The sequence below is a fragment of the Globicephala melas genome, chromosome 12 (assembly GCF_963455315.2).
Source record: "Globicephala melas chromosome 12, mGloMel1.2, whole genome shotgun sequence".
NCBI classification, from domain to species: Eukaryota; Metazoa; Chordata; class Mammalia; order Artiodactyla; family Delphinidae; genus Globicephala; species Globicephala melas.
In genome coordinates, this window is record NC_083325.1 from 43,787,417 (window position 1) to 43,814,176 (window position 26,760).

A 26,760-nucleotide genomic window follows, 5' to 3' on the forward strand; every position below is an offset into this window, starting at 1 on the left:
GTGTATGTATACTCTATATATGCTGTTTATTTCTAGTTTTATCTGATTATATAACGTATGATATTTTATGATCTTTCCTTTTTTCACCCAGTAGGCATCTTTCCATGTCAACAGAGAACTACATTATCACTTGTAATGGCTGTATAGTATTTCATTTATTCACCCAGCTCCAAATTTGGGAATGTCCAATGTCCAATGACTTATATGTTAATAATTTCCAAATTATTCATAGTATTATAAAGAAGGCTATGGTAAGTATCTATAGTTCTATATCTATATATCTTTGCATAATTATTTCATTTATTCCTTAGAATAAATCTTAGAATCTGCAAAGTTACAGTTTATACATTTAAATTGATAAATATTGTTGATTGCCTTCCAGAATGGTTTTATAAATTTGCAGTACAAGAACATTCCATTCTCCACATCTTTATTAGCAATTATTTGATTACCAGAGTCAAAATTATTAAATAAGCAAACACACATTTGCACTGTGTTTTTAAGATTTAGGAAAAATATCAATATCACTTTTATGTTTACTGATGTAGGATGGTATGTCTGTACTTGTTAAATATCAACTTAGTACCATAAAGATAAAATATAAACTTCTCCACTAGAATGTAAGGAGAATTGCTGGAGAGCACAGTGATTTTTGTCTGCTGTCTTTGCCAGTGGCAGACTGGTTCCCCCGAGGGAAAGGAAGTTGAGTTGAATGTATACTCAATTAGTCTCAAATTTAGTAAATTGGACCCATATCCTCGAAATCAGAATGAGTAAAGAGGCAGAAAAAGGCCCAGAATCGCATGAAATGAGCTCCTTTCACAGAAAAGAACTTCAAGAGTTCAAGAGTAGAGAAGAGTAGAACTTCAAGAATAGAGAAGAAATGCTCCCAATTTACACCATTAATTGATCATTGATTGCTAGTTTTCCCAGTTATAGCTATTTATTTATTTATTTATAATGTCTTGACAGTACAAACATTTAAAATATTTATGTATTCTAATCCAGGTTCTCAAAATGTAGTCTTCAGACCAGCGTTACTGTCATCACCTGAGAATTTGTTAGAAATAAATTCTCCTAGTCCACCTTGCGCTTACAGAATCAGATACTCTGGGAGGGTGGGCCAGCAATCTGTGCTTTATTCAGCCCTCCGGGTGACTTGATACCTGCTCAAGTTTGGGAATCACTCGTGTAACTAATGGTTCTTTCCCCTATAGTTTCTGAATTTTGGGGGGTGGGGACACGCTGCTGCCTAGCTTGTGGGATCTTAGTTCCCAGACCAGGGGCCCCCTGCAATGGAAGAGCAGAGTCCCAACCACTGGACCACCAGGGAATTCCCTAGTTTCTGATTTTAGAATTTTGACTAGAAAGGTCTTTCCCACCCAGGTTTATAAATGATATCATTTATGTTGTCTCCTAATTTTTACTCAACCTTTAAATGTTTAATTCATATGGAATTTCTCACTACAAGAATATAATCTTCTTGAAGACAGGAGTCTTCATCTATTTTATTTCTCTGTTTTATCCTAAACCTGTGATTGGTACATGATGTGTTCTTAATATATATTTATTAATTATTGAACAAACTACTTAATTTCAGCATAAGATGAGACACATCCTTTGTAAAGCTTTCCTGGAAGCCATAAATATCAGCAAATTACAGTCAGCCTTTCAGTTAGGCTGGTGGTTTAAAATGGCAAATGACAGTCCTAAGTAGAATAAATGTAATCAGTGTGTGCTTACTGGGGTGTGCTAGTGTTGTAATTCTTAGTGATGTTACATTTTTGGCGCTGGTTCCTAAGAGAGAATTTTAAAACTCAGAGGATTCTTAGTTCTATTAAGAAAAATGATCTGAAACTTGGAAATAGGCGAAGGGATGACTATTTGTTCTTTCAGTGTCCTGCTGCGTTTTGTCTAGCAGGCACTCCTGAGATTGTCTGATTCTCCAGGAATGTGCGCTTTTGTTTGACTTGATATTTATCATTTTTTAGTACAGAGGACTGTACAACTCTGTAAGGGTAAATCTTAACATGTAGAAAACTGATAGTAATATAATTGAATTTTGTCCAGTAGAGGTGCAGATGATTTTTGTCCCATAGAACAGGTAACCGTTTATTGTGCTGCAGGATATTAACCGCTTTTGTACCTATATTAGCAGTCTTATTCAAGTATTCATTCTTTCAGCAGCTGTAAATATGTGGCACTCCCCAGTTCTCTTTGACCAAGGCTTACCATTTTTCTGGATCCCCCATTAATGAGTTAAATACATCTTTAGACACATACGCATTTTATATTTATTTAAAAGTTATATTTTTAAACTTTCCAGAAATAATACTGCAAGAATGTAACCTTTTTAATTTTGTGATGAAGATATTGAACACCAGAAAGGTTGCTGTCTTATTCAAAGTTGTAATACTAGTTAGTGGAAGAGATGGGACAAGAATGTAGAAATAAGGAACACAGGTTAGTAAAAGGGTACAAACTTTCAGTTATAAGATGAATAAGGTCCGAGGATATAAAGTATAACGTGGTGACTACAGATGATAATGCTATATTGTATGATTGAAATTTGCTGAGAGAATAGAACATAACATTTTCAACCATGACAACAACAAAAAGGTAAATATGTGAGGTGATGGATGGGTTAATTAACTCAGGGGGAAGTTGTTTCACAATGTGTTTATATATCAAATTGTACACTGTTTCACATTGTACACTTTTAAATATCTTATGATTTTGTCAATTATACCTCAATAAAGCTGGGAAAAACTGAAACAAAAGACTTTATAGTAAAAAAATTTTTGTAAGAGATGTAATCATGTATGAAGAAATCAGTGAAGCATAATTTGATGAGACTCAAGAGGAAACCCAAGAAATGCTTTGTATAATTTGAATGCCAGTGGTAAAGAGATAACTATCTCATTGCTGATGAAAATCCAATGCACAGATCTTTAATCAGTATTGATATTACTGGAGATGAATGCCATGTTTTCCACTAGAAATATACAGAATTGTTACTCTTGTTGTTTTCCATAAAGAAAATTGTTGCTTTAATAGAAGCTTCAATACTAATAGAAACACAAATATTTACCATATATCATGTAGTAAAGATTGGTATCAAATTTAAGTTAAAAAATGCTTATTTTCATATGTTCAAAAGGTAAAATCTCAAAGATGGATGGGACCCTAAAGACCTTTTTTTTTTTTTTTCCCCTAAAGATCTTTAATTCAACTTCTTCAGTTATGGCAGCAGTTGAGAAACAGTCTTGGAATCAAACAGACTTGAATTTAGGTCCATCTCACCGATCACTAAGGGTGTGACCGGGACAAGTTACTTAACTTCTCCAGTGATAGTGCAATCCCTCTGGTTTGTTAAAATTGATGTTCAAAAGTAAGACATTGAATCTTGCAGGCTTGAATCAGATGATAATGATAAAGCATTAAGAACAATGCTTCATCCTGAGTATGTCAAATGAATGATAGCTATTATTATTACTATTATTAAGGTATAGTGATCTTCCACGAAGCCACACATTTAAAATAAATTGACCTTACTAAAATTTGACTGCTAGATTACCAGTTTTTCACTAGGGGAAGTTGTCAAATCAGAGTCAAGGAAAACTGAATTGTCAATTGGCCTCAGACCTGTTAATGTGCCAAGAACTGCTGTATAACATATTAAGTATAACAAAATATTTATGTGACTGGTACATAAACGGCAGTGAAAATAATAGTTATGATCGTAACTATTACCGATAATTTTAGATTGCCATGATTCAGGTTCTCAAGTCTCTTCTAGTTTTAAAATTCCTGGTACCATTCCTCTAGCAATTATATTGCAGGGTGTTTTGCTTTGTTTTGTGAAGCCAACAAATGACAGTTGAGACAGAAAACAAAACGGATTTAAACCTTGTAATTTTGTTCTGCTTTACTGCAGCCCTGATCAGCTTCTCTTTGGAAGATACCTAATTCTTGTGTTGTTCCTTGTGATTTCCTCCTCCTAGAATAAGCCCAGAGACATGACTGTAGTTCCTTATAGTACTGTCAGGCCAGTGTGTGCTGGGCTGCAACTCATACCCTATCCCTCTTGCAAGAAGGCAGTTTACCCCTAATTATCACCAAGAACTATAATTAGTCTGGATATTGAAGTGACCTAGCCCCTTAAAAAGGAGCTTTCTGCCAAGATCTTGAAAGGCAAAAAAAAAGGTTGGGAGAGGGAACAAGTTGAAAGTCAGAACTAACAAGAGTTCAAACCATTTTCTAGATAGGAAAGGGATAGCCGCAATACAGCTCCTTTTTCTCTTCCTTCCTTCCCTCCTTCCCTCCCTTCTTTCTTTCTCTTTCTTTTCTTTTCTTTCTTTCTTCCCTTCCTTTTTTTCCCACTGTTCTTTGGTTTCAAGTTTTCTCATTGAGTTTGTGTTTTAGACCTATCATTTAATACTTCTGAGACATAGCTCTTACCAAGCAGATGGCAATATGAAACATTATTTGTGGTCAAGTTGGCTCTACCTGTCTCTGAACTTATTATGTTCCATAATTAATATGATCAGATTAGAAGACCAACAAAGGACATAAGGTGAAGTGGGAATAGGAGCCCTTCTTCATCCCTCCCCTTCCGCAAGTTTTCAGTCCTAAAGCCATCAGGGGCAAGGGCAAGGCAGGCCATCCACAGATGTAGGGCAGGAGTGGAGGACTCCAGTGGCCCTGTATTGCTGTAAATTTAGATTACAGAATAGTTGCAAAGATACTGGAGAGAGTTCCCAAATGCCCTTTACCCAGGTTCCCCTAATGTTAACATTTTACATCCAATCAGGGTGAAGATGTCCACTTCAAGGGGTGAACTGGCCTTGGGAGTCCAAGCTGGAGAGAGGTAAGGAGGGCATGAGTGCAGGAGATGGGGTGGTGGCCAGATTGGAGATTGGTTTCACACAGGGGAATTGCTTAAATAAGTAAATATATTAAGGCTGATGCGAGTCAGGTTTCCCACGGCCAGAAAAGGAAGTTACATACATATAAAGGGAAAAGCCTAGTTTGAACCCTATGGTGTTAGATTGGACTTCACAATATCAGTAGGAACGCATGGTTTTCAATGTATGTAGATGGAAATGTGTGCACACATGTGTATAATATTCCCCAGCTTTGACCAATGGGAGGGCTTGAGAGCATCAAAACCCCAGTAACAATGAACATACCTGACACCCTGAGCCTAAATTATAAATACCATTCTTCACTGAAAGGAAATAGGGCTTCCATTTTTAGAAATTTATTCTAGAGAAAGAACTGGACTGGCATGCAAAAGTGTATGCCCAAGAATATTCACTGCAATATTATGTTAGTTACTGGACACAGCATATATGTCCATCTATGTGGGTATGGCACTTACAAACAATGGAATCTTTCAAAATCATTTAAAAGAATAATATGGATATATGTTCATCAGTGTGGAAGATTTCTGGTATATATTGTTGCAGAGATAAGAAGCAGCATTTATAACATGAATCTCATTTACATAAAAGTGTATGTATACATGTATTTATACAGAGATAAGTGGAATGATGTGTACACACACAAACGCACAAAGTGGTTACTTCCAGAGAGGTGGGATATAGGATTTGACTCACTTTCTTTAGTAAAAAAATAAATTTTAATTTGCAAAGATAGTGGAGAGTTCCTGAATGTCCTTCACTCAGTTTCCTCTAATGTTAACATGTTATGTTAGCTATGATATGTTTGTGAAAATTAAAAAATTAACACTGGGGTATTACAAGTAACTACAGATTTTATTCAGATTTCACCAGTTTTTCCACTAGTGTGCTTTTCTGTTCCCGGATTCTATACAGGATCCCACACTGCATTCAGTCATCACATTTCTTTCTGTCTGATCTGTGATAGCTTCTTGTTTCTTGTCTTTTTTTATGATGGTATATCAGGGTGGAAGGGGAGAAGCAAAAAGGGACAGAAAGGAGGTGAATAAACAACTTAGTCTAGGAAAATAGTTACCCCTATGTGTGTGTGTGTGTATGTGAGGGAGGTGGGGAGAGAAAAGAATTTTTGAAAGCAAACATTGTATGGTTTCATTGCACGGCAAGTTGCTAGTGATCTGGATGAGTGGAAACCATTTAGGAAAGGAACCCCATATATTGGCAGCATGTGGTCAAAGGACGTGGAAGAGTGAATAGATGTCTGTTAAATGAAGACATATGGGGCATTTTAAGGTCACTTACATGGAGCATCATTTTAAATGTATGAGTAACGCTTGGTACTGTGTTTTCACCCAGGTCTTTTCTTGCTTTAGATGACCTTGACAGCTTTGAAGAGTTCTGCTCAGATATTTTGTAGAATGCTCTTTAATTTGGGTTTGTCTGATGTTTTCCCCATGATTAGAGTAGGGTTGTGGGTTTTGGGGACAAATATTAGAGGTGAAATGTCCTCATCACATCATTTCTCAGGGTACATTATATCAACATGACATTGCTGGTGATGTTTACCGTGATCAGTTGGTTAAGGTGGTGTCTGCCAATTTTCTCCATTATGAAGGTACTATTTTTCCCTTTGCATATTCTATTCTTTGGAAGCAAGTCACTAAGTCCAGTCCACACTCAAGGCGGGTGGGGTGGTGGTGGTGGTGAAGCTTTACCTCCTAGTAGAAGTTATACACATATATTATGTGGAATTTTTCTGTAAGGAGGATTTGTCCCTTCTCCCCCATTTATTTGTTATAATCTAATACTGTGTTATTTTGTTGCTCAAATGTTTCCAGCTTTGGCTCTCCCTCCCTCCCTCCACTTTCTATATTTTAGTGTATTGCTTTAATTTTCCAGATTAGTATGTATTTTCTTCATGATTAGAAACATATTGGTTATTTTCACTTTAATATTGGGAAAAAAGGTATGACTTACTTTGATGTTCAATCAATTTCTGCTTCTCAACTACTTGGCAAGGCAGAGAGAGCAAAGAATACTTTCTTGCAGAAATAGGCATTTCAGTGAGTGTGAAAGGTAAGTAAAATGATAGCAATTGAAATGCACTTTAATAGTTTTCAAGGGTGTGAGTGTTTAGGTTCATTAAGAAGATTTTCAGGACAGAGGTTTCCATTTAGTCATTCAACAATACTGATTACACCTTTGCGGTGGCACTGGGGAGACAAACATAAAAAAGGGGAGGGCCATGAGTTAGGCGGCCAGACTATGGGGGGCGGGGGGAGACACAGAGAGTTTACATAACGTCCCCAAGTCTACACAAGTGGGGATGAGCTGGGATTGGAACCCACTCTAGCTTTATTACTTTAAATGCCACCCACACGAGGTGACTTTTGAAAAAGAAAGCGCTCCTCGCCCAGTACTAACTGGGTCTATCGCCACGTTCCCTTGCATTTTTCCCTTTTTGTTAGTATGTCTTTTAAGGACTTATAATTTCTCCCACATTTCCCCGTTTAACTTTCCCTTGAGTTGTACACATCGAAGCCGCTCACAACCCCAGAGTAGCAGTAATTTACTTCCTAGAAAGCGAAGGGTTTTGCAGAAACGCGCTGCTGACACGTCACCCGGGTACACCCCGCGACTGTACCAGTGGCAACACGGCTGTTCCGAAATCGGACTTCTGAGTCCCGGGTAGAACCGCTTCCGGCGGAACCGGAAGCCCGCGGGGGACCATTTTTGAGACGGACTAGCCTACTGACAGTCCTCCCGGGTCCGGAAGGTGATCTTTGCCCTGCGTCAGAATTCCGGCGTCCTGGACCCTACGTAGGAGCTAAGTGAGTGGGGTCTCTTAGCCGTGTCGTTCCGGTTGGCGTGTATTGTTTGGCCTAAAGTGTTAGCGGCACAGATGACAAGCAATGCGCATTGCGCATTCGGGAGGCTTTCCATTGTGCACTTAATCCATACGTGATTGTTACTTTCGGCATAACGAAAGCGCTATCCAACCAGAAGCGGCCGGCTGCTTGCTCTCCCCGCGCGCCGCGGCAGGTGTCCTCCACACCCCGACCTCCCCTGTGCCCAAGGGTTTTTGGGCTCGGGTTCCAGGCGAAGCCACCCTAGATCCGACGTTCTACCGTGACTTCTTTTTACCTTTCAGATAACTCCCAAGGCTTCTAGCTGTTTCATTCAGACGTTTTCACCAGCGCAACTACATTATTTCCAACATCCTTTTTCAGGTTCCATGATAAGAATATACTAGCGGCGAAAGAACACCGAATTGGGAGTCAGAAAGCCTGGGTTCTAGTCTTGTCATTAACTAGCGGTATGACATTGGAGAAGGCTTTTTGACCTCTCTGGACTCCATTTTCCTTTTCTTTAAAATGAGGGGCTTGGAATAAGTAGCAAGTAAGGTTCCTTTTAGTTTTGGTATTTGGTTTATTGACTCCCAATGTGTTTTTCGAATCCCTGCGTCAGTGAAATAGTTGTGCTTTGGTTAATCTCCGTGTAGGACTTTTCCTCCCGTTGTATTAATCTGTGTCCTTGTTAAATCTGGTTTTAGAGTCATTAAAAAAATTTTTTTTTCCCTAAGGAATTCTGTGCTTCCTGAGCACCCTTTACTTCTGAGTTCAGGGAAATGTACCTAAATAAGATTCTTTAAATGTGCCATTCTTGAGGTGTTTAAGAATCATTATATTGGAACATTTTAAAGACAGTGGACCCCAAAGGAAGGGACTCTTGCTTATTAAACTTTGAATCAACAACCTCAGATGCAGTGCCTGGAAGATGGTGCTCATGAAATGTCTGCTGAGGAGAAAACTGGTACTTATGTTATTTTAGTTGCTCCTTCCCTTAAACACTGAAAAGCAAAGCTGTAGAAATGCAGTGTTGTGATCAGAAGAAATAGAAGACTCAAGGAGGAAAAGACTATACTACTGAGTTCTGAGCTACACTGTTGAGGTCTGTTGTGGTTTTCTCTCAGTAAACTCTTCTTTTGTCCCAAGAGTAATACTCAAAAGGCATTATTCAATAGGTATTTATTGGCATTATTCATTAGATATTTATTGGGTGCCTTCTTCCCACTCTAAAGCATCTTTTTTGGGGGGGGTCAGGAAGAGGGGAAAATGTTAAGGTTGAAAGACAGTTCCAAGTAGAGGGAGCATATGCAAAGTTTCAAAGATTAGAAGACGTTGGAGATTACAGGTGAGACAGAATAACAAAAATTTGGGAGATAGGAGTGAGGGAACTATAAGAGCGTAAGAGATGGAGTGAGAGATTAACAGAAGGCAGATAATGAGTCCTTATATAGCATGTTGTTTTTTTTGTTTTTGTTTTTGTTTTTTTACGGTACGCAGACCTCTCACTGCTGTGGCCTCTCCCGTTGCGGAGCACAGGCTCCGGACGCGCAGGCTCAGCGGCCATGGCTCACGGGCCCAGCCGCTCCGCGGCATGTGGGATCTTCCCGGACCGGGGCACGAACCCGTGTCCCCTGCATCGGCAGGCGGACTCTCAACCACTGCGCCACCAGGGAAGCCCTATAGCATGTTTTGAAGTTGTACATTAAACTAGGGATAATCTCCCCCCATCCTCCCAAAGAATGTTTGGCAAAGAGTTGATGAGTGCAAATTTGCATTTAAAAAAAAAATGACTGTAGTTGTGATTTGGTTAGTTGATGTTTCAGGAGTGAAAAAAGAACCCTTATAAGTTTGTTATTGTATTTCAGTGTTATTATGGTAGGAACATTAACAATAGTTCTAGTTAATATCTAGAGAGTACTTAATATCTAGAGAGTACGGAATTCCATCTCTCTGGACTGTGAGTTCTTTCAGGGCAAGAACCCAGTTTTACTCATTGTTGTAACTCTAGCACAGTGTTTTGTGTGTAGTAGATATCCAATTAATATTTACTAACTTGATTTCAATATTAACCAAAATAGTATTTGAAAACTTTTTTCCTAGGAGAAACATGAACCAGAAGATACTTAAGTTGGAGAACTTGCTACGATTTCACACTATTTGTAGGCAGCTGCACAGCCTGTATCAAAGAAGAATGTTGGCACAGTGGAGGCACGTGTTTTCATCTGCTTACCTGGTGTGGACAGCTCAGCTGTACCCCCAGCCCTGGCAGACACATGCGCTCATCAGGACCGCTTTATCTCAACATAGGCTTCTGGTGACAAAGAAGGTAGTTCTAGATTTCTCTGAGTTTCTCTGTTATTTGATCTGAGATAAAAGTGCCTAGAGCCATGAGTAGAAATCCATTTTGAGTATTTTGTCATTTTTGAAATCTTTATGCCTTAATGCTACATTCCAGGCAATAAATCTTTGTGAGGAAGGGAGGTTCTAGTTAGTTGTTTAGTAATGTTGATTAATTTGCTTATTTATATCAGTGTATAACAGTGAATTAAGGAATCAGGATTTTAAATTTTAGTCTAAGGTTTAACAATTTATGGGAGTGTTGGTAGAAATAGGAGCCCTGACTGTGGTAGATATTCCAGAATAAATCTCAAAGTTTTTTCTTCCTTCTTTATGTGTTCTGAATATTTAATAGGAAAAAAAATCACAGAAATCTCAGCTATCTTCAACAAAATCTAAAAAGGAGGTGGAGGTATGGATTGGAATGACTGTTGAGGAGCTGGCCAGAGCAATGGAAAAAGACATAGGTGAGCCAGATAATTTTATAAGGAAAAATATGGAAACGTGGAATACCTGGTATTTTATTTGCAGTGAGATTAAGGCATTCAAGGATGAAAATTAGACTAGTGGTTTAAAAAGATGTTAAGTAATTCCAATATTTTTCACTTTAGATGACAAATCCTAATTAGTTTCTTGGCTCTTTGCCAAATCTAGTTCTCTAAGATTTTGCTTTTAATAAAAGTGGAAAAGATTTTTTTAATTTGAACTAACCTTTCTTGCTCAGAAATCTCGTGGGCTATTAGAATAAGTCCAAAGAATGCTTTTGGACTGAGGGACCGTATTTATACTCATTTACTTTACTTTTGTTTCTCTATAATTCTCTAATTGCACTCATTTTGACAATTTCTGTAGTGTAGTGCCAGCAGAAAAATATTTGTAGTAATAACTACGACGTTTTTTTTTCCTTAATAAATTTATTTATTTATTTTTGGCTGAGTCGGGTGTTTGTTGCTGCTCGTGGGCTTTCTCTAGTTGCAGCGAGCGGGGGCTGCTCTTCGTTGCGGTGCGCGGGCTTCTCATTGCAGTGGCTTCTCTTGTTGCGGAGCACGGGTGCTAGGCACACGGGCTTCAGTAGTTGTGGCACGCGGGCTCAGAAGTTGTGGCTCGCGGGCTCTAGAGCACAGGCTCTGTAGTTGTGGCGCATGGGCTTAGTTGCTCTGCGGCATGTGGGATCTTCCCGGACCAGGGATCGAACCCGTGTCCCCTGCATCGGCAGGCGGATTCTTATCCACTGCACCACCAGGGAAGTCCATAACTACAACTTTTCATAATACCATTTTTATTAGAAATTCAATAAAAATTGTAATTGGCCCGCTGTATCCAAGGGTTCTGCATCCGTGGATTCTACCAACCGTGAATCAGAAATATTAAAAAAAAGAAAAAAAAATCCAGAAAGTTCCAGAAAGCAAAACTTGAATTTGTCATGCATCAGCAACTGTTTCTATAACATTACATTGTATTAGTTATTGTAAGTAGTCTAAAGATGATTTAAAATATATGGGTGGATGTGTGTAGGTTATATGCAAATACTGTGCCATTTTATATAAGGGACTTATATATAAAGTCCATGTATTTTGGTATTCAGGGGATGTCCTGGAACCATGCCCCTGCAGATACTGAGGGACTACTGTATTTATTACCAATTTAGGATTGTTGGAAGAAAATTTTCATTTCGTTTTCATTATAAACTGACATTAAAATTTAGTAAACAAGAAATGGCTTATTATTGTAACAAAATAAAGTAACAAGTGAAGCAGACTTGGCAAAAAATTACTACTAATAACATATTTATTGAGCTGTTACTATATACCAATACTTTATATGTATTAACTCATATAATTCTCACAATTCTCTAGAAGCAGGTATGATTATTATCCCCATTTATAGATTGAGAAACCAAGGCATAGAGAGGATAAATAATTGCCCAGGATTTCACAGCTACTATGTGGTGGAGCCAGGATTTTGAACCCAGGGAGTATGGCTCCAGAGCAGATGCTCTTATTCACAGACCAGATTTTCTCTCAGGAATTGTTATTTTGTAAATCACAGCAGAGCTAGAGTTTTAATGTGTATCCTGCCTGAAAGTGTTACCACTATTTGTGACAGTACATCCTCACAAAGAATAGAAAATTAGCACTCTATCTTGTGTTTTTTTTAAACTTTGCATTGGATTATGTAATCATTTTATAACTAGAAAACTTTAAGAGAACAAATGGACATGGCCATGTCATTCAGAATTTTTCCAAGGAAAACTGTATTGATATGATTTTATAAATGATATTGATAACAGACTTGATTTTTAGAACTTTTTATTATTGGCATTTTTCATATATATATGAAAGCAGAAAGAATGGAATGATAAGCATAATGTTTGCATGAGCCAGTGATAACAATTATTAATATATCATTTAATCCATGAGTACTTACATATTGCTAAATGATAATTCTCTTTTTTTAAACATTAACACACACACGCATAACCATAATTCCTTTGTATCACCAAATAAATAGAATAATTAAAATACAGGTTTAATCCTGTGGATCAGTGCTCTAAATCCAAAACTGATTTGCTATGATTTAAATAAAAGTTATCTATTTGAAACTTATTTAATATTATAATCATACCTCTTTTGAATTTAAGATAGTTTTCATATGGTGAATATTTTTAACTGCTATATTAGCAATGTACATACATCCTAACCCCCCTGCCCCGGCTCAGTTAAAATAACTTGATGTGGGAATTCCCTGGCGGTCCAGTGGTCAGGACTCTGCGCTTTCACTGCCAGGGGTGTGGGTTCAATCCCTGGTGGGGGAACTAAGATCCTGCAAGCTGTGCAGTGCAGCCAAAAAAGAAAATTGATGTAATATTTCTGGTTAAAATGCTTTGGGTACTTTTCTACATGTAAATATTTAAGTCTTGGATAAAGATAAAATAATATGTTGATACTGTATGCATTTAATGTAGAGGGAAAAAGATTATCCCTATGTATAAGCTACCTCTCAAAAGTTTAGGATAACATATTGGAAAACTATAGTTACTGGATTATTAAGGATTTTTAGCGTTATTAGAAACAGAATTGTACTCATAATTTTTACGTTTAGAGTTTTATTGTTTTCTGAGAGCATATCCATATAGGAAATTTATGTTGTAGCATTCTTTTTAATTTAATTTTTATTTTATATTAGAGTATAATTGATCTACAATGCTGTGTTAGTTTCAGATGTACAGCATAGTGATTCAGTTATACATATACATATATCCATTCTTTTCCACATTCTTTTCCCATATAGGTTATTACAGAATATTGAGTAGTTTCCTGTGCTATACATTAGGTCCTTGTTGATTATCTATTTTATATATAGTAGTGTGTATATGTTAATCCCATACTCCTAATTTATTTATGTTTTATTTTTTTTATTTTTTTAAGTTAATTTTTATTGAAGCATAGTTGCTTTATAATGCTGTGTTAGTTTCTACTGTACAGCAAAATGAATCAGCTATACATATAGATTTATCCCCTCTTATTTGGATTTCCTTCCCATTTAGGGCACCACAGTGCCTTAAGTAGATTTCCCTGTGCTAAAGAGTATGTTCTCATTAGTTGTCTATTTTATACATAGTATCAATAGTGCCATACTCCTAATTTAAAATGTGTTTTCTTGGGGAAAAATGTGGTAGGGAAATACACAAGAAAGCATTTCTTGGCATTATTATGGAGTAGGATCAGTGAGGTGCTGAGGCTGGCTTGTACCAGTTTGTGAGCCTATTGCTAAATTATAAGGAATTATGTGAGCTGGTGTAAACACAACCATTTAAAAAATTAAGTCATAAATGGAGGTAAATAAATACTCATTAATATTTTCACTTCTTAATTATTTTACTACATTTTACTGTTAATCTATGATCTTGAGGTTATTTACGTTTATTGTACCTATATGGTGGAAATACTATTTAATAGTGTGCTGCTTCACATCTCTTTTCATCTCTGTGTTCAGTGACTTCATATTGGTGGCTTGAAGTCAGATGTGGTGGGGGACAGCAGCCCCCAACCTTTTTGGCACCAGGGACTGGTTTTGTGGAAGACAATTTTTCCACTGATGGGCGGTGAGGTTGGGGGGATGATGGTTTCAGGATGATTCAAGCGCATTTATTGTGTACTTTGTTTCTATTATTATTACACTGTAATATATAATGAAATAATTATACAGCTCACCATAATGCAGAATCAGTGGGAGTCCTGAGCTTGTTTTCACTTGCCACTCACTGATAGGGTTTTGAATTGAGTCTGCAAGCAGTTGGTTTATTATGGTCTCTGTGTAGTCAAACCTCTCTCTGATAATCTGTATTTGCAGCCGCTCCCCAGCGCTAGCATCACTGCCTCATCTCCACCTCAGACCATCAGGAATCAAATTCTCATAAGGAGCCTGCAGCCTAGATCCCTTGCATGTGCAGTGTACAATAGGGTTCGTGCTCCTATGAGAATCTAATGCCACCGCTCGTCTGACAGAAGGCGCAGCTCAGGTGGTAATGCAAGCATGGGGAGCGGCTGTAAATATAAATGAAGCTTTGCTCACTCCCCAGCCGCTCACTTCCTGTTGTGCGTCCTGGTTCCTAACGGGGTTGGGCACCCCTGGTGGCGGGTATTTGTACCATGGAAATTGGGAAGTGCTATAAATCAGGACCTTTTTTTAGGAGCCTCAGAGTAAACATTTACCAGCACACTACTGAATAGGAAGTTCTTTTAGTGTAATATTCTGCGTGTTTGAAGATGCCTTTCTTTTATATCTGTCTCTCAAAATATATATTTATAGGGTGACTGAAAGTCTGGAAGCATAAAACTAGTTATTTCATTATCACCACTGATACTTTATTTATTACCCACAGGAAAATATGACTGGAATTAAAGCACATTAAGTAAAATGAAAACAAGTAATTATTTTTCCTATATTTTGCTACTTTTTGGACATCCTAAATAGATACATAAATAGTGTGTACATGTATTCTGTGATACTGTATGTGTGTGTGTGCATATATTTATGTATATACATATGTGAATATAGTCAATCCTTATTATTTGGGGATTCTGAATTGGCGAATTCCCTAAAATGTATTTGTAGCCCCAAAATTGACACTTGAAATGCTTTTGTAGTCATTCCTGGACATGCACAGAGCGGTGAAAAATTTGAGTTGCCTGACCTGGTCACGCATTACTAGCTGAGGTTCAAACAAGGCAACACTCTGCCTTCTCTCCTCTCATACTGTAAACAAGTGTCATTTTTGTGGTTTATTTAGTGCCACGTTTTTCTCATTTTTGTGCTTTTTTTTTGGTGATTTCGCTGTTTAAAATGGCCCCACAGCATGGTGCTGAAGTGCTGTTTAGTGTTACTAACTACAAGAAGGCTGTAATGTGCCTTACAGAGAAAATACATGTGTTAGATAAGCTTTATTGAGGCATTAGTTATAGTATAGTGCTGTTGACTGTGAGTATAACGTTAATGAATCAACAACATATATTGAATAAGATGTCTTTAAACAAAAACACATAAAACAAGATATAGCTGATGAAAATGTTGTGACCAGAGGCTGAAGGAACGTAACCCCGTATTTCCCTTCAGAGCAATGATTCAGTATTTGCTAATTCACTGTTCCCAGTGAGTTATAGAACATAATTACCTTGAATAATGAGAATCGACATGCAATTTAATGTTTTATTAATTGCTCAAGTAGTTCATAAGGTACATGGTAAATATTCAAATATTTATGAATATGCAGAAATATCAATTAATATAAATGTATCATATTTTTTTTCCTTTTTTTTTTTTGATGTGGACCATTTTTAAAGTACCTTATTGGATTTGTTACAATATTGCTTCTGTTTTATGTTTTGGTTTTTTGGCCTCGAGGCATGTGGGATTTTAACTCCCAGACCAGGAATCGAACCCGCACTCCCTGCATTGGTAGGCAAAATATTAACCATTGGGCTGCCAGGGAACTCCCTGTATCATATTTTAAAGATTATTTTCTTTTCAACTTTTTTGTGATTCGTTAACATTAGAGAAACGGATAGCTTATATAGTTATTCCTCTCATTGAGTGTATTGTTTATATAGATGTTTATCAATAGAGGTCACTTTCTGGAACATTTAATTCGTGATCCTAAAAGGTTTTATCTTGTTTCACCCAGATTGTGTATATGAATCTTTATTGAACACTGCTGTTGACATAGATTCACTAGAAGCACGCTCACATTTAGATGAAGTCTGGATCAAAGAAGTGATAAAGAAGTCAGGGATGAAGTTAAAATGGAGCAAATTAAAACAGGACAAAGTCAGAGAAAATAAAGATGCTGTAAAAAGGTAAAACTTAACTGTATAAATTGGGGGAAGGAGACCACATTGTTTTATTCACACTTTTTAATGGAAACATTTGCCTTAAAATTCCTTTTGCAATTAAAATGATGTGTGAGTATAGGTTAAACTTTTCTTCAAAGTGCTTAAAGTATCAAAAAGTATATTATAAAACTCTAAGAGTTATTTTTCTTAGTTTGCTGAGTGTATATATTGATCCTGAATTTTAAAATTTTTTTCAGTTTTGCTCACTGTTATGAAGATGCCTACAGTAGGTGGGCAGTCATTATTATTTTATCATAAGTCATTGTATGTATAGAAGAGGAAAATAGTTATGTCTAATCAAAGCTAAATGTTGTGTTTTATTGTTAATGGTAGTTCACAGAGATAACTGCAGATCAGTTCACTGGCTATAAAGTGTTTCTGATATTTAAGAAGTGAAACTCCTTTGCTGTCAATTGTAGGCCCCAGGCAGATCCAGCTTTATTAATACCAAGGTCCCCAGTTGTTACTATAATGGGCCATGTTGATCATGGAAAAACGACGTTACTTGACAAACTGCGAAAAACTCAAGTGGCAGCAATGGAAGCTGGAGGCATCACTCAGCACATTGGTGCCTTTCTTGGTATGAACACAGATCACCTTACAATGTGCTTGGGAACCCCACATATTATTTTCTTAAAATAGTGTCACCGTATGAAATATATGAATTTAAAGTAAAAGAAAGGCTAAAGCCTAAAGCCATTGGTTTGATGAAATGTAGAGCTGGTGGTTAATAAAGGTTATTTTGTACAGTGTATAAGAAGAAAGTTATACCTTTTGTATTCTAGCTCATTCTTAGTTTGGTTTAATGAGCCGAAGACTCTTCAATGCTAGGTTGTCATAATGTTACCACTCATAATTGAGTAACAGCTGTCATTTGCTGAACGCCTAGCATGTGCCCAGCACTGTTCTGAGCACCTTATATGCTTTATCTTTTTTTATCTTCGCAACATCATGAGGTAGATATTAGTATTCCTACATGCATATAAGGAGGCTGAGGCTTGTTTAGGTTGAGTTACTTGCTCAAAGTACACAGCTAGTAAAGTGGCAAAGGCAGCATTTAAACCCAAGGCTGTTGAACTCAAATCCTGAGCTTCTAACTGTGTACTAAATTGCCTCTGTTGGTCAAGACAGTTGTGCAGCTGGTGTTTGCTAATGCAGGAGTGGCTGCCTAGACAACTATCTGTCTGGTTTTTTCTCCAGAATATATTCCAGTTGGTACATTTATGAAAATAGTTATATTCTAGAAATAGGTTGAGTTTTAGTTTGAAATTATTACATGAAAAGAAAACCCTAAAGGTCTCACTGGTATGTTATCACTTTTCATTGTGGAGTGATGATCCAAATGCATTGTTCTGATTAAGATTAATGGAAAGAATAAAATTATTTTGAAGAATTATTGATTGTGTTGATAAGGTCATGTATATTCCTTTGTATTAAGGAAGTATATATTTGAGTGCTTAGAGTTCTTGGATTTCTGTTTCCACAGTTTCTCTGCCTTCTGGAGAAAAGATAACCTTTCTTGATACTCCAGGACATGCTGCTTTCTCAGCAATGAGAGCCAGAGGTGCGCAGGTGACTGACATTATCATATTGGTTGTAGCTGCAGATGATGGAGTGATGAAACAAACTGTAGAATCCATTCAGCATGCCAAAGATGCTCAAGGTACTGTGTGGCTGACTTACATGTATCAGGAAGGAAGTTGCTTTCTTTTTTTTAAAGGATCTACTACAAAGTCACTGTTTTTACATGTCGCTCATTTAATCTTCCTGGCAATCCCAGAATTATTATACCTGTTCTACAGGTAAGGTGCAAAGAAAGTTGAATTGTTTTCCCAAAGACATTAACTACTAAGAAGAGTATAGCAGGATTCAACTTGGGACTTGTGACCACAAGTATATTCCTTCCTCTACTGTTTACTTACTTGGCATGGTGTGACAATTTAACAGTCTCAGATGACTTTTTAAAAAACGTTTTAACGTTTAACAGCTATAAAAGTAAGCCTAGAATGATGAACCCCTATGTACCCATCACCTCAATTCATTAGGAGTTACAAAATGGTGATATTCTAATTGTTATTCCTTATTCATTTATTATCTGGAATTCTTCTCTGAAAGAGACTTTTCCCTCATCTGCTTTAAATAAGTTCTTATTTGGTCAAAGGTATAAAATCAAAACTTTTGGAAAATACTTGGCTATATTCTCCCTTATTTCTCCATTTAAAAATTGTAATAATAGGGAATTCCCTGGCAGTCCAGTGGTTAGGACTGCACACTTTCACTGCCGAGGGCATGAGTTCAATCCCTGGTTGGGGAACTAAGATCTTGCAAGCCACGTGGCGTGGCCAAGAAAAAAAAAATTGTAATAATAAACCCCACACACATACTTTGTACATTCATTCTTATTGTGATATGACCCTAAACCCACTGAGAAAATACTGTTGTCTTGAGAAAATGTACCTGAAGGAATGCATCCTATTCCCCTAGGTTTATTGGCAAGAAAAAAAAGAAAGGGTTGACAATCATTGATCTAGTCCAGTGTTTTTTTCATCTCACAACATGAAAACTAAGACCCAGAGGGTGGCAGGAACTTCCCCCGTTATAGTTAATTTGCAACATGCCTGCATTTGGAATCCGGTCTTCTAGCTTGTGTTCCTCTCTTTATTTTTTAATTCCTCAAAACTACCTTTGTGGAATGGGCTATGTTCTTAATGATCCTAGGGAATATAATAAAAATAAGAATGGTAAATCTGTCAGGGACCCTGTAACAAAGCAGATGGTTGAGATATGATGAATTCCTTACATCATGCTTTCTGTACCTGTTCTCTTGGTGCCTGTTAAGTTCCAGCTGATCGATATAGAATGTACTTTTTCATAATAATAGGCTGTGGATTGCATAGCTCTTTCGTGTCTATTTTCAATTTCTATTCCTTTGATACCTGAGAAAATTGCAGAGTTGGTGAAACTCAATCAGAGAATTATCTCCTAGAATTTTGTGTGAGTTCTCTAATGAAAGGGTATGTTTAGTAATGACAAGTAGATTATAAGATTATTTGGTTCATTCATTAAGTAAACATTTATTGAGAATCTACTTTGTGTCAGTCACTCAGCTAAGTGTGTATGAAGAAAGAGTTGCTGTAAATCCTAAAAGAAAGTTTACAATAATGGTACTTAGTTTCACCCCAGGGTGAGATGTTGGGTTTTAACAGGGAACTCCTGGAAAGAAGAGGCAAATGATCTAGTGGTATTAGAATTAGAATCTTCTCTTGATTTTTTTTTCTGGAGATTATCTCTAGTGTAGTTGCTGATCTTGCTTTCGGATTTAAGGATAGTCCTTTCTCTACCCTAAGTACTGTTGTGTGTTTTGTTTTTGTTTTTTAATAATCATAATTGCGTATTCTTTATACAGAATCTTATAATTGCAGTTTTGACATCTGTCATCTGGAATCCTTCATGTGTATAAAGCAGAGTAGGTGGGTGTAAAGTGGGTCTTTTTAGGTCTTTTGTTAGATAAATACATCCGCTGGGTCAAGAGAAAGCCAGAAAACGTTGGCATCTTTCATTGTGAATACCTGGAGTTGAAGTGTCATCATTTGCACTCTTCTTAACTCTGTCTCTTTCAGTTCCTATTGTCCTTGCCATAAACAAATGTGACAAAGCTGAGGCTGATCCTGAGAAAGTGAAAAAAGAACTGCTAGCTTATGATGTGGTATGTGAGGATTATGGAGGCGACGTTCAAGCAGTGCATGTTTCTGCACTCACGGTAAGTGCGGGCACCTCAGAGACAGTGTGTTCAGATGGGAGTGCTACACGTCATGCACATAGTGCCTTATACCTAGAGAACATTTTGACATCCATAATTTCTGTTGTTGTTTAAAAATTCTCTGAGAACTAGGCGAAGCTGGTATCATTATCCTAGTTTGGCAGATTAGAAATTAGGCTCAGAAAGATTAGTCATCAATCCAGAGGGGTCAGGTTTACCTATTCTTTTCTTACTACGAGGTACTTAGAATGAAGAGAATAAGTGGTGAATGATGTGGGGATAGGATAATAGTAGGATAAAGACTTTTAAGCAGAAACGAAATTCAGTTGGTAATAAAAAGTGCTTGTTTTTAAAGTGAAAAACTATAGAATAGGTCTTAGGGCATTTAAGAGAAATTTAAACAAATAAAACTTTTTACTAATACAGTGTTGAAATATTTGGGTTCAGTTTGTTATTGATTGACTCAGTGTTTCTGTGAACTAAATTGCTGTAAGTTTTATAATGTTATTTATGATGAATTCCATTTTCTTTTAAATTACCAATTATTCTCTTCTGGATAAAATACACCAAGGAAGCTCAGTACCTGCTTTGTGATAGCATTTTCCAATTCTCTTGTCCTAAACAGGTTGCTGCTAAGTAAAAATTTCCTTTTTTGTCCATTCTTACCATATTCCATGGTTTACTTGTAATATGGACTTTTTTTCTTCTGATCATTCGATGAAGAAATTGTACTTTATTTGGCCACCTTCCTCCAATTAAGTCTCATTTTATCTTTACTTTTCCTAAATTTGTTACCTCCAAGATGATTAGAAATTATGCCTCTGTTAATAGTAAAATTATGCCTCTTTTTCTCTGAAACTCATAAAATGCCACCTTACTTGTCTTCTTTCTACTATACCTTGATTGTTACTACGATGTGAAAACCAGATGGCAAGATTAGAACATTTGAAGACATGACCACCTTTTCTGCCCAGATATTAGATGAGTAGATAGATAGATGTAAAGCTGCTTAGGCAAATTTGGAGGCATGGCAAAGATGAATCCTGGGAATGGAGGTAAGAGAGTGGCAGGGAAGTAAGATGAGGCCTTCTTTTCTGATGAAGAATAGAGGACTCTTCATGCAAAGAAACAACCCCAGCTCTGCTTTTCAGAGCAGCATTTTGTAAATTGGAATAAATACTAGGAATAAGTAGATGGGTACGAAAAGTGTTTAGTTAGTTTTGTTACAGTTGTTTCTGTTGCTTTATATTGTAACAATTGTGAGCAAGCTCTTAGCTGACATGGAGAATGGAAAAATCCCTTGTCTATCAGTTCCAGTTCCATCACCCGTTAATCAGCTGCATGATCTTGGAGACTTAGAAAGCATAGTAGACATAGATCATTAAATGTGAAAGAATCATCTAATCTAGCTCCTTCATTTTACAGTTGAGGAAAGGTGATCCAGGAGGTGAACTGATTTTCCAAGGTTGTACAGCTGGTAGTTGCAGAGTATAGGTTATAGTTTGGGTCTAGTCAGTGCTTTTTCTCCTTATTTATTTAATAAGAGTAAGTAGTGTTTGATTTACTTATTTTACAGGATTCTTGAGTGGATCAGATGAAATCAGTGAAAGCTTGTTCAATTGGATAGAACTTCAATTGTAATGTAGCACTGTAAAGAAAGTGAGAGGAAGAAAACACAATTGTAGAGACAGATGGAGGACAGAGGGTGAAAGAAGCATGTGTTTATAAAAGGGTATTAACAGGGCTTCCCTGGTGGCGCAGTGGTTGAGAGTCTGCCTGCCGATGCAGGGGACGTGGATTCGTGCCCCGGTCCGGGAAGATCCCACATGCCGCGGAGCGGCTGGGCCCGTGAGCCATGGCCGCTGGGCCTGCGCGTACTCCGCAACGGGAGAGGCCACAACAGTGAGAGGCCCGTGTACCGCAAAAAAAAAGGGTATTAACGAACTCTAGTAGATATTCTTAAAAAAATATAGATAGATAGATAGATAGATAGATGGATAATATATATATTATATATGTATAATATCTATCTATATATGTATAGCCACTGTTTGTTGCAAGATCAGTCCCTGGGTCAGATTTTCTTGCTTATCTCTTCTTCCCTCCCTCCCTTCCTCCCTCCCTTCCTTCTTTCCTTCTGTCAAATAGGGTAATTCATGTTTTGGGGGTTTTCTTAAACATCTTTATTAGAGTATAATTGCTTTACAATGGTGTGTTAGTTTCTGCTTTATAACAAAGAGAATCAGCTATACATATATCCCCATATCTCCTCCCTCTTGCATCTCCCTCCCACCCTCCCTATCCCAGCCCTCTAGGTGGTCACAAAGCACTGAGCTGATCTCCCTGTACTATGCGGCAGCTTCCCACTAGCTATCAGTTTTACATTTGGTAGTGTATATAAGTCCATGCCACTCTTACTTTGTCCCAGCTTACCCTTCCCCCTCCCCGTATCCTCAAGTCCGTTCTCTACGTCTGCATCTTTATTCCTGTCCTGCCCCTAGGTTCTTCATAACCATTTTTTCTTTATTTTTTTAGATTCCATATATATGTGTTAGCATACGGTATTTGTTTTTCTCTTTCTGACTTACTTCACTCTGTATGACAGACTCTAGGTCCATCCACCTCACTACAAATAACTCAGTTTCCTTTCTTTTTATGGCTGAGTAATATTCCATTGTGTAACTGTGCCACATCTTCTTCATCTGTTCATCTGTCTGTGGACACTTAGGTTGCTTCCATGTCCTGGCTATTGTAAATACAGCTGCAGTGAACACTGTGGGACATGACTCTTTGAACAATGGTTTTCTCAGGGTATATGCCCAGTAGTGGGATTGCTGGGTCATATGGTAGTTCTACATTTAGTTTTTTAAGGAACCTCCATACTGTTCTCCATAGTGGCTGTATCAATTTACATTCCCACCAACAGTGCAAGAGGGTTCCCTTTTCTCCACACCCTCTCCAGCATTTATTCTTGTACATTTTTTGATGATGGCCATTCTGACCGGTGTGAGGTGATACCTCATTGTAGTTTTGACTTGTGTTTCTCTAATGATTAATGATGTTGAGCCTTCTTTCATGTGTTTGTTGGCAATATGTATATCTTCTTGGAGAAATGTCTATTTAGGTCTTCTGCCCATTTTTGGATTGGGTTGTTTGTTTATTTGATACTGAGCTGCATGAACTGCTTGTAAATTTTGACGATTAATCCTTTGTCAGTTGCTTCATTTGCAAATATTTCCTCCCATTCTGAGGGTTGTCTTTTCATCTTGTTTATGGTTTCCTTTGCTGTGCAAAAGCTTTTAAGTTTCATTAGGTCCCATTTGTTTATTTTTGGTTTTATTTCCATTTCTCTAGGAGGTGAGTCAAAAAGGATCTTGCTGTGATTTATGTCATAGAGTGTTCTGCCTATGTTTTCCTCTAAGAGTTGTATAGTGTCTGGCCTTACATTTAGGTCTTTAATCCATTTAGAGTTTATTTTTGTGTATGGTGTTAGGGAGTGATCTAATCTCATACTTTTACATGTACCTGACCAGTTTTCCCAGCACCACTTATTGAAGAGGCTGTCTTTTCTCCACTGTACATTCCTGCCTCCTTTATCAAAGATAAGGTGACCATATGTGCGTGGGTTTATCTCTGGGCCTTCTATCCTGTTCCATTGATCTATATTTCTGTTTTTGTGCCAGTACCATACTGTCTTGATTACTGTAGCTTTGTAGTATAGTCTGAAGTCAGGGAGCCTGATTCCCCCAGCTCTGTTTTTCGTTCTCAAGATTGCTTTGGCTATTCGGGGTCTTTTGTGTTTCCATACAAATTGTGAAATTTTTTGTTCTAGTTCTATGAAAAATGCCATTGGTAGTTTGATAGGGATTGCATTGAATCTGTAGATTGCTTTGGGTAGTAGAGTCATTTTCACAATGTTGATTCTTCCAATCCAAGAACCTGGTATATCTCTTCATCTGTTTGTATCATCTTTAATTTCTTTCATCAGTGTCTTATAGTTTTCTGCATACAGGTTTTTTATCTCCTTAAGTAGGCTTATTCCTAGCTATTTTATTCTTTTTGTTTCAGTGGTAAATGGTAGTGTTTCCTTAATTTTTCTTTCAGATTTTTCATCATTAGTGTATAGGAACTCAAGAATTTTCTGTGCATTAATTTTGTATCCTGCTACTTTACCAAATTCATTGATTAGCTCTAGTAGTTTTCTGGTAGCATCTTTAGGATTCTCTATGTATAGTATCATGTCATCTGCAAACAGTGACAGCTTTACTTCTTCTTTTCCGATTTGGATTTCTTTTATTTCTTTTTCTTCTCCGATTGCTGTGACTAAAAGTTCCAAAACTATGTTGAATAATGGCAGTGAGACTGGGCAGCCTTGTCTTGTTCCTGATCTTAGTGGAAATGCTTTCAGTTTTTTACCATTGAGAAAGGTGTTGGCTGTGGGTTTGTCACATATGACCTTTATTATGTTGAGGTAAGTTCCCTTTATGCCTACCCTCTGGAAGGTTTTTATCATAAATGGGTGTTGAATTTTGTCAAAAGCTTTGTCTGCATCTATTGAGTTGATCATATGGTTTTTCTTCTTCAGTTTGTTAATATGGTGTATCACATTGATTGATTTGCGTATATTGAAGAATCCTTGCATTCCTGGGATAAACCCCACTCGATCATGGTGTATGATCCTTTTAATGTGCTGTTGGATTCTTTTTGCTAGTATTTTGTTGAGGATTTTTGCGTCTATGTTCATCAGTGATATTGGCCTGTAGTTTTCTTTCTTTGTAACATCTTTGTCTGGTTTTGGTATCAGGGTGATGGTGGCTTCGTAGAATGATTTTGGGAGTGTTCCTCCCTCTGCTATATTTTGGAAGAGTTTGAGAAGTATAGGAGTTAGTTCATCTCTAAATGTTTGATAGAATTCACCTGTGAAGCCATATGATCCTGAGCTTTTGTTTCTTGGAAGATTTTTAATCACAGTCTCAATTTCAGTGCTTTTGATTGGTCTGTTCATATTTTCTATTTCTTCCTGGTTCAGTCTTGGAAAGTTGCGCATTTCTAAGAATTTGTCCATTTCTTCCAGGTTGTCCATTTTATTGGCCTATAGTTGCTTATAGTAATCTCTCATGATCCTTTGTATTTCTGCAGTGTTAGTTCTTACTTCTGCTTTTTCATTTCTAATTCTATTGATTTGAGTCTTTTTTTTTTTTTTTTTTTTGGCGGTACACGGGCCTCTCACTCTTGTGACCTCTCCTGTTGCGGAGCACAGGCTCCAGATGCGCGGCTCAGCGGCCATGGCTCACAGGCCCAGCTGCTCCATGGCATGTGGGATCTTAGCGGACTGGTGCACGAACCCATGTCCCCTGCATCGGCAGGCGGACTCTCAACCACTGCGCCACCAGGGAAGCCCTCTCCCTTTTTTTCTTGATGAGTCTGGCTAATGGTTTATCAATTATGTTTATCTTCTCAAAAACCCAGCTTTTAGTTTGATTGATCTTTGCTATTTTTTCCTTCATTTCGTTTTCATTTATTTCTGATCTTTATGGTTTCTTTCCTTCTGCTAACTTTGGGGTTTTTTTGTTCTTCTTTCTCTAGTTGCTTTAGGTGTAAGGTTAGGTTGTTTATTTGAGATGTTTCTTGTGTCTTGAGGTAAGATTGTATTGCTATAAACTTCCCTCTTAGAACTGCTTTGCTGCATCCAATAGGTTTTGGTTTGTCGTGTTTTCATTGTCATTTGTTTCTAGGTATTTTTTTATTTCCTCTTTGATTTCTTCAGTGATCTCTTGGTTATTAAGTAGTGTATCGTTTAGCCTCCATGTGTCTGTATGTTTTACAGATTTTTTTCCTGTAATTGATATCTAGTCTCGTAGTATTGTGTAATTCATGTTTTTAATGCTTAAAGAGAAAAGTGTAACTGTCGAGAATTATTTGGCTTTCTGATCCTGGTATTTACATTTACAGATATTATTTATTAATGTATATTAACAGGGTTTTTGTTATTAAAGGGCGATAACATGATGGCTTTGGCAGAGGCAACAATTGCTCTTGCAGAAATGTTAGAATTGAAAGCAGACCCTACTGGTCCAGTTGAAGGAACAGTAATAGAATCTTTCACAGACAAAGGAAGAGGGTAGGTCTGTTAAAATGGTTGCTTTCTAATAATTTTATTTCATTGTTTTTGTGACTTGATTATATAACAGTATCTTATGTTTATTGCACATTATTGTTAGTCCCTGAACAATATTTTCAAAGCATTTGTTTTAAAAAATATTGATTTCCCTGGCAGTCCAGTGGTTAAGACTCCACGCTTCCACTGCAGGGGGCACGAGTTCGACGCCTGGTTGGGGAAGTTCTGCATGCCGCTGCGGTGCAGCCAAAAAATATATATTTTTTTAAAATAAAAATAAAAAGTACTTTATTGCACTGGCACACAGAACACAAACATGCAGTTATCAGTAGATCTTAGCAAATATGTGTATACACTTAGTAGTCATATTTAGGTGACTTAG

At 37.2% G+C, this 26,760-nt stretch overlaps 1 protein-coding gene across 8 annotated transcripts in view; it reads left to right on the plus strand.

The window, feature by feature from the left end:
- Positions 1 to 26,760, plus strand: part of MTIF2 (mitochondrial translational initiation factor 2) — a 42,662-nt gene that overhangs the window by 8,857 nt on the left and 7,045 nt on the right. For 2 of the 8 annotated variants that reach the window (XM_060309362.2, XM_030877254.3), the window contains 8 exons: positions 4,814 to 4,870; positions 9,872 to 10,097; positions 10,464 to 10,575; positions 16,293 to 16,464; positions 16,920 to 17,080; positions 17,987 to 18,163; positions 20,121 to 20,260; positions 26,257 to 26,381. In XM_060309362.2, the coding sequence (XP_060165345.1) occupies positions 4,821 to 4,870; positions 9,872 to 10,097; positions 10,464 to 10,575; positions 16,293 to 16,464; positions 16,920 to 17,080; positions 17,987 to 18,163; positions 20,121 to 20,260; positions 26,257 to 26,381 (1,163 nt within the window). In that variant the 5' untranslated portion in view covers positions 4,814 to 4,820. The other 6 variants (XM_060309364.2, XM_030877261.2, XM_030877255.3 and 3 more) reach the window with 6 other exon arrangements.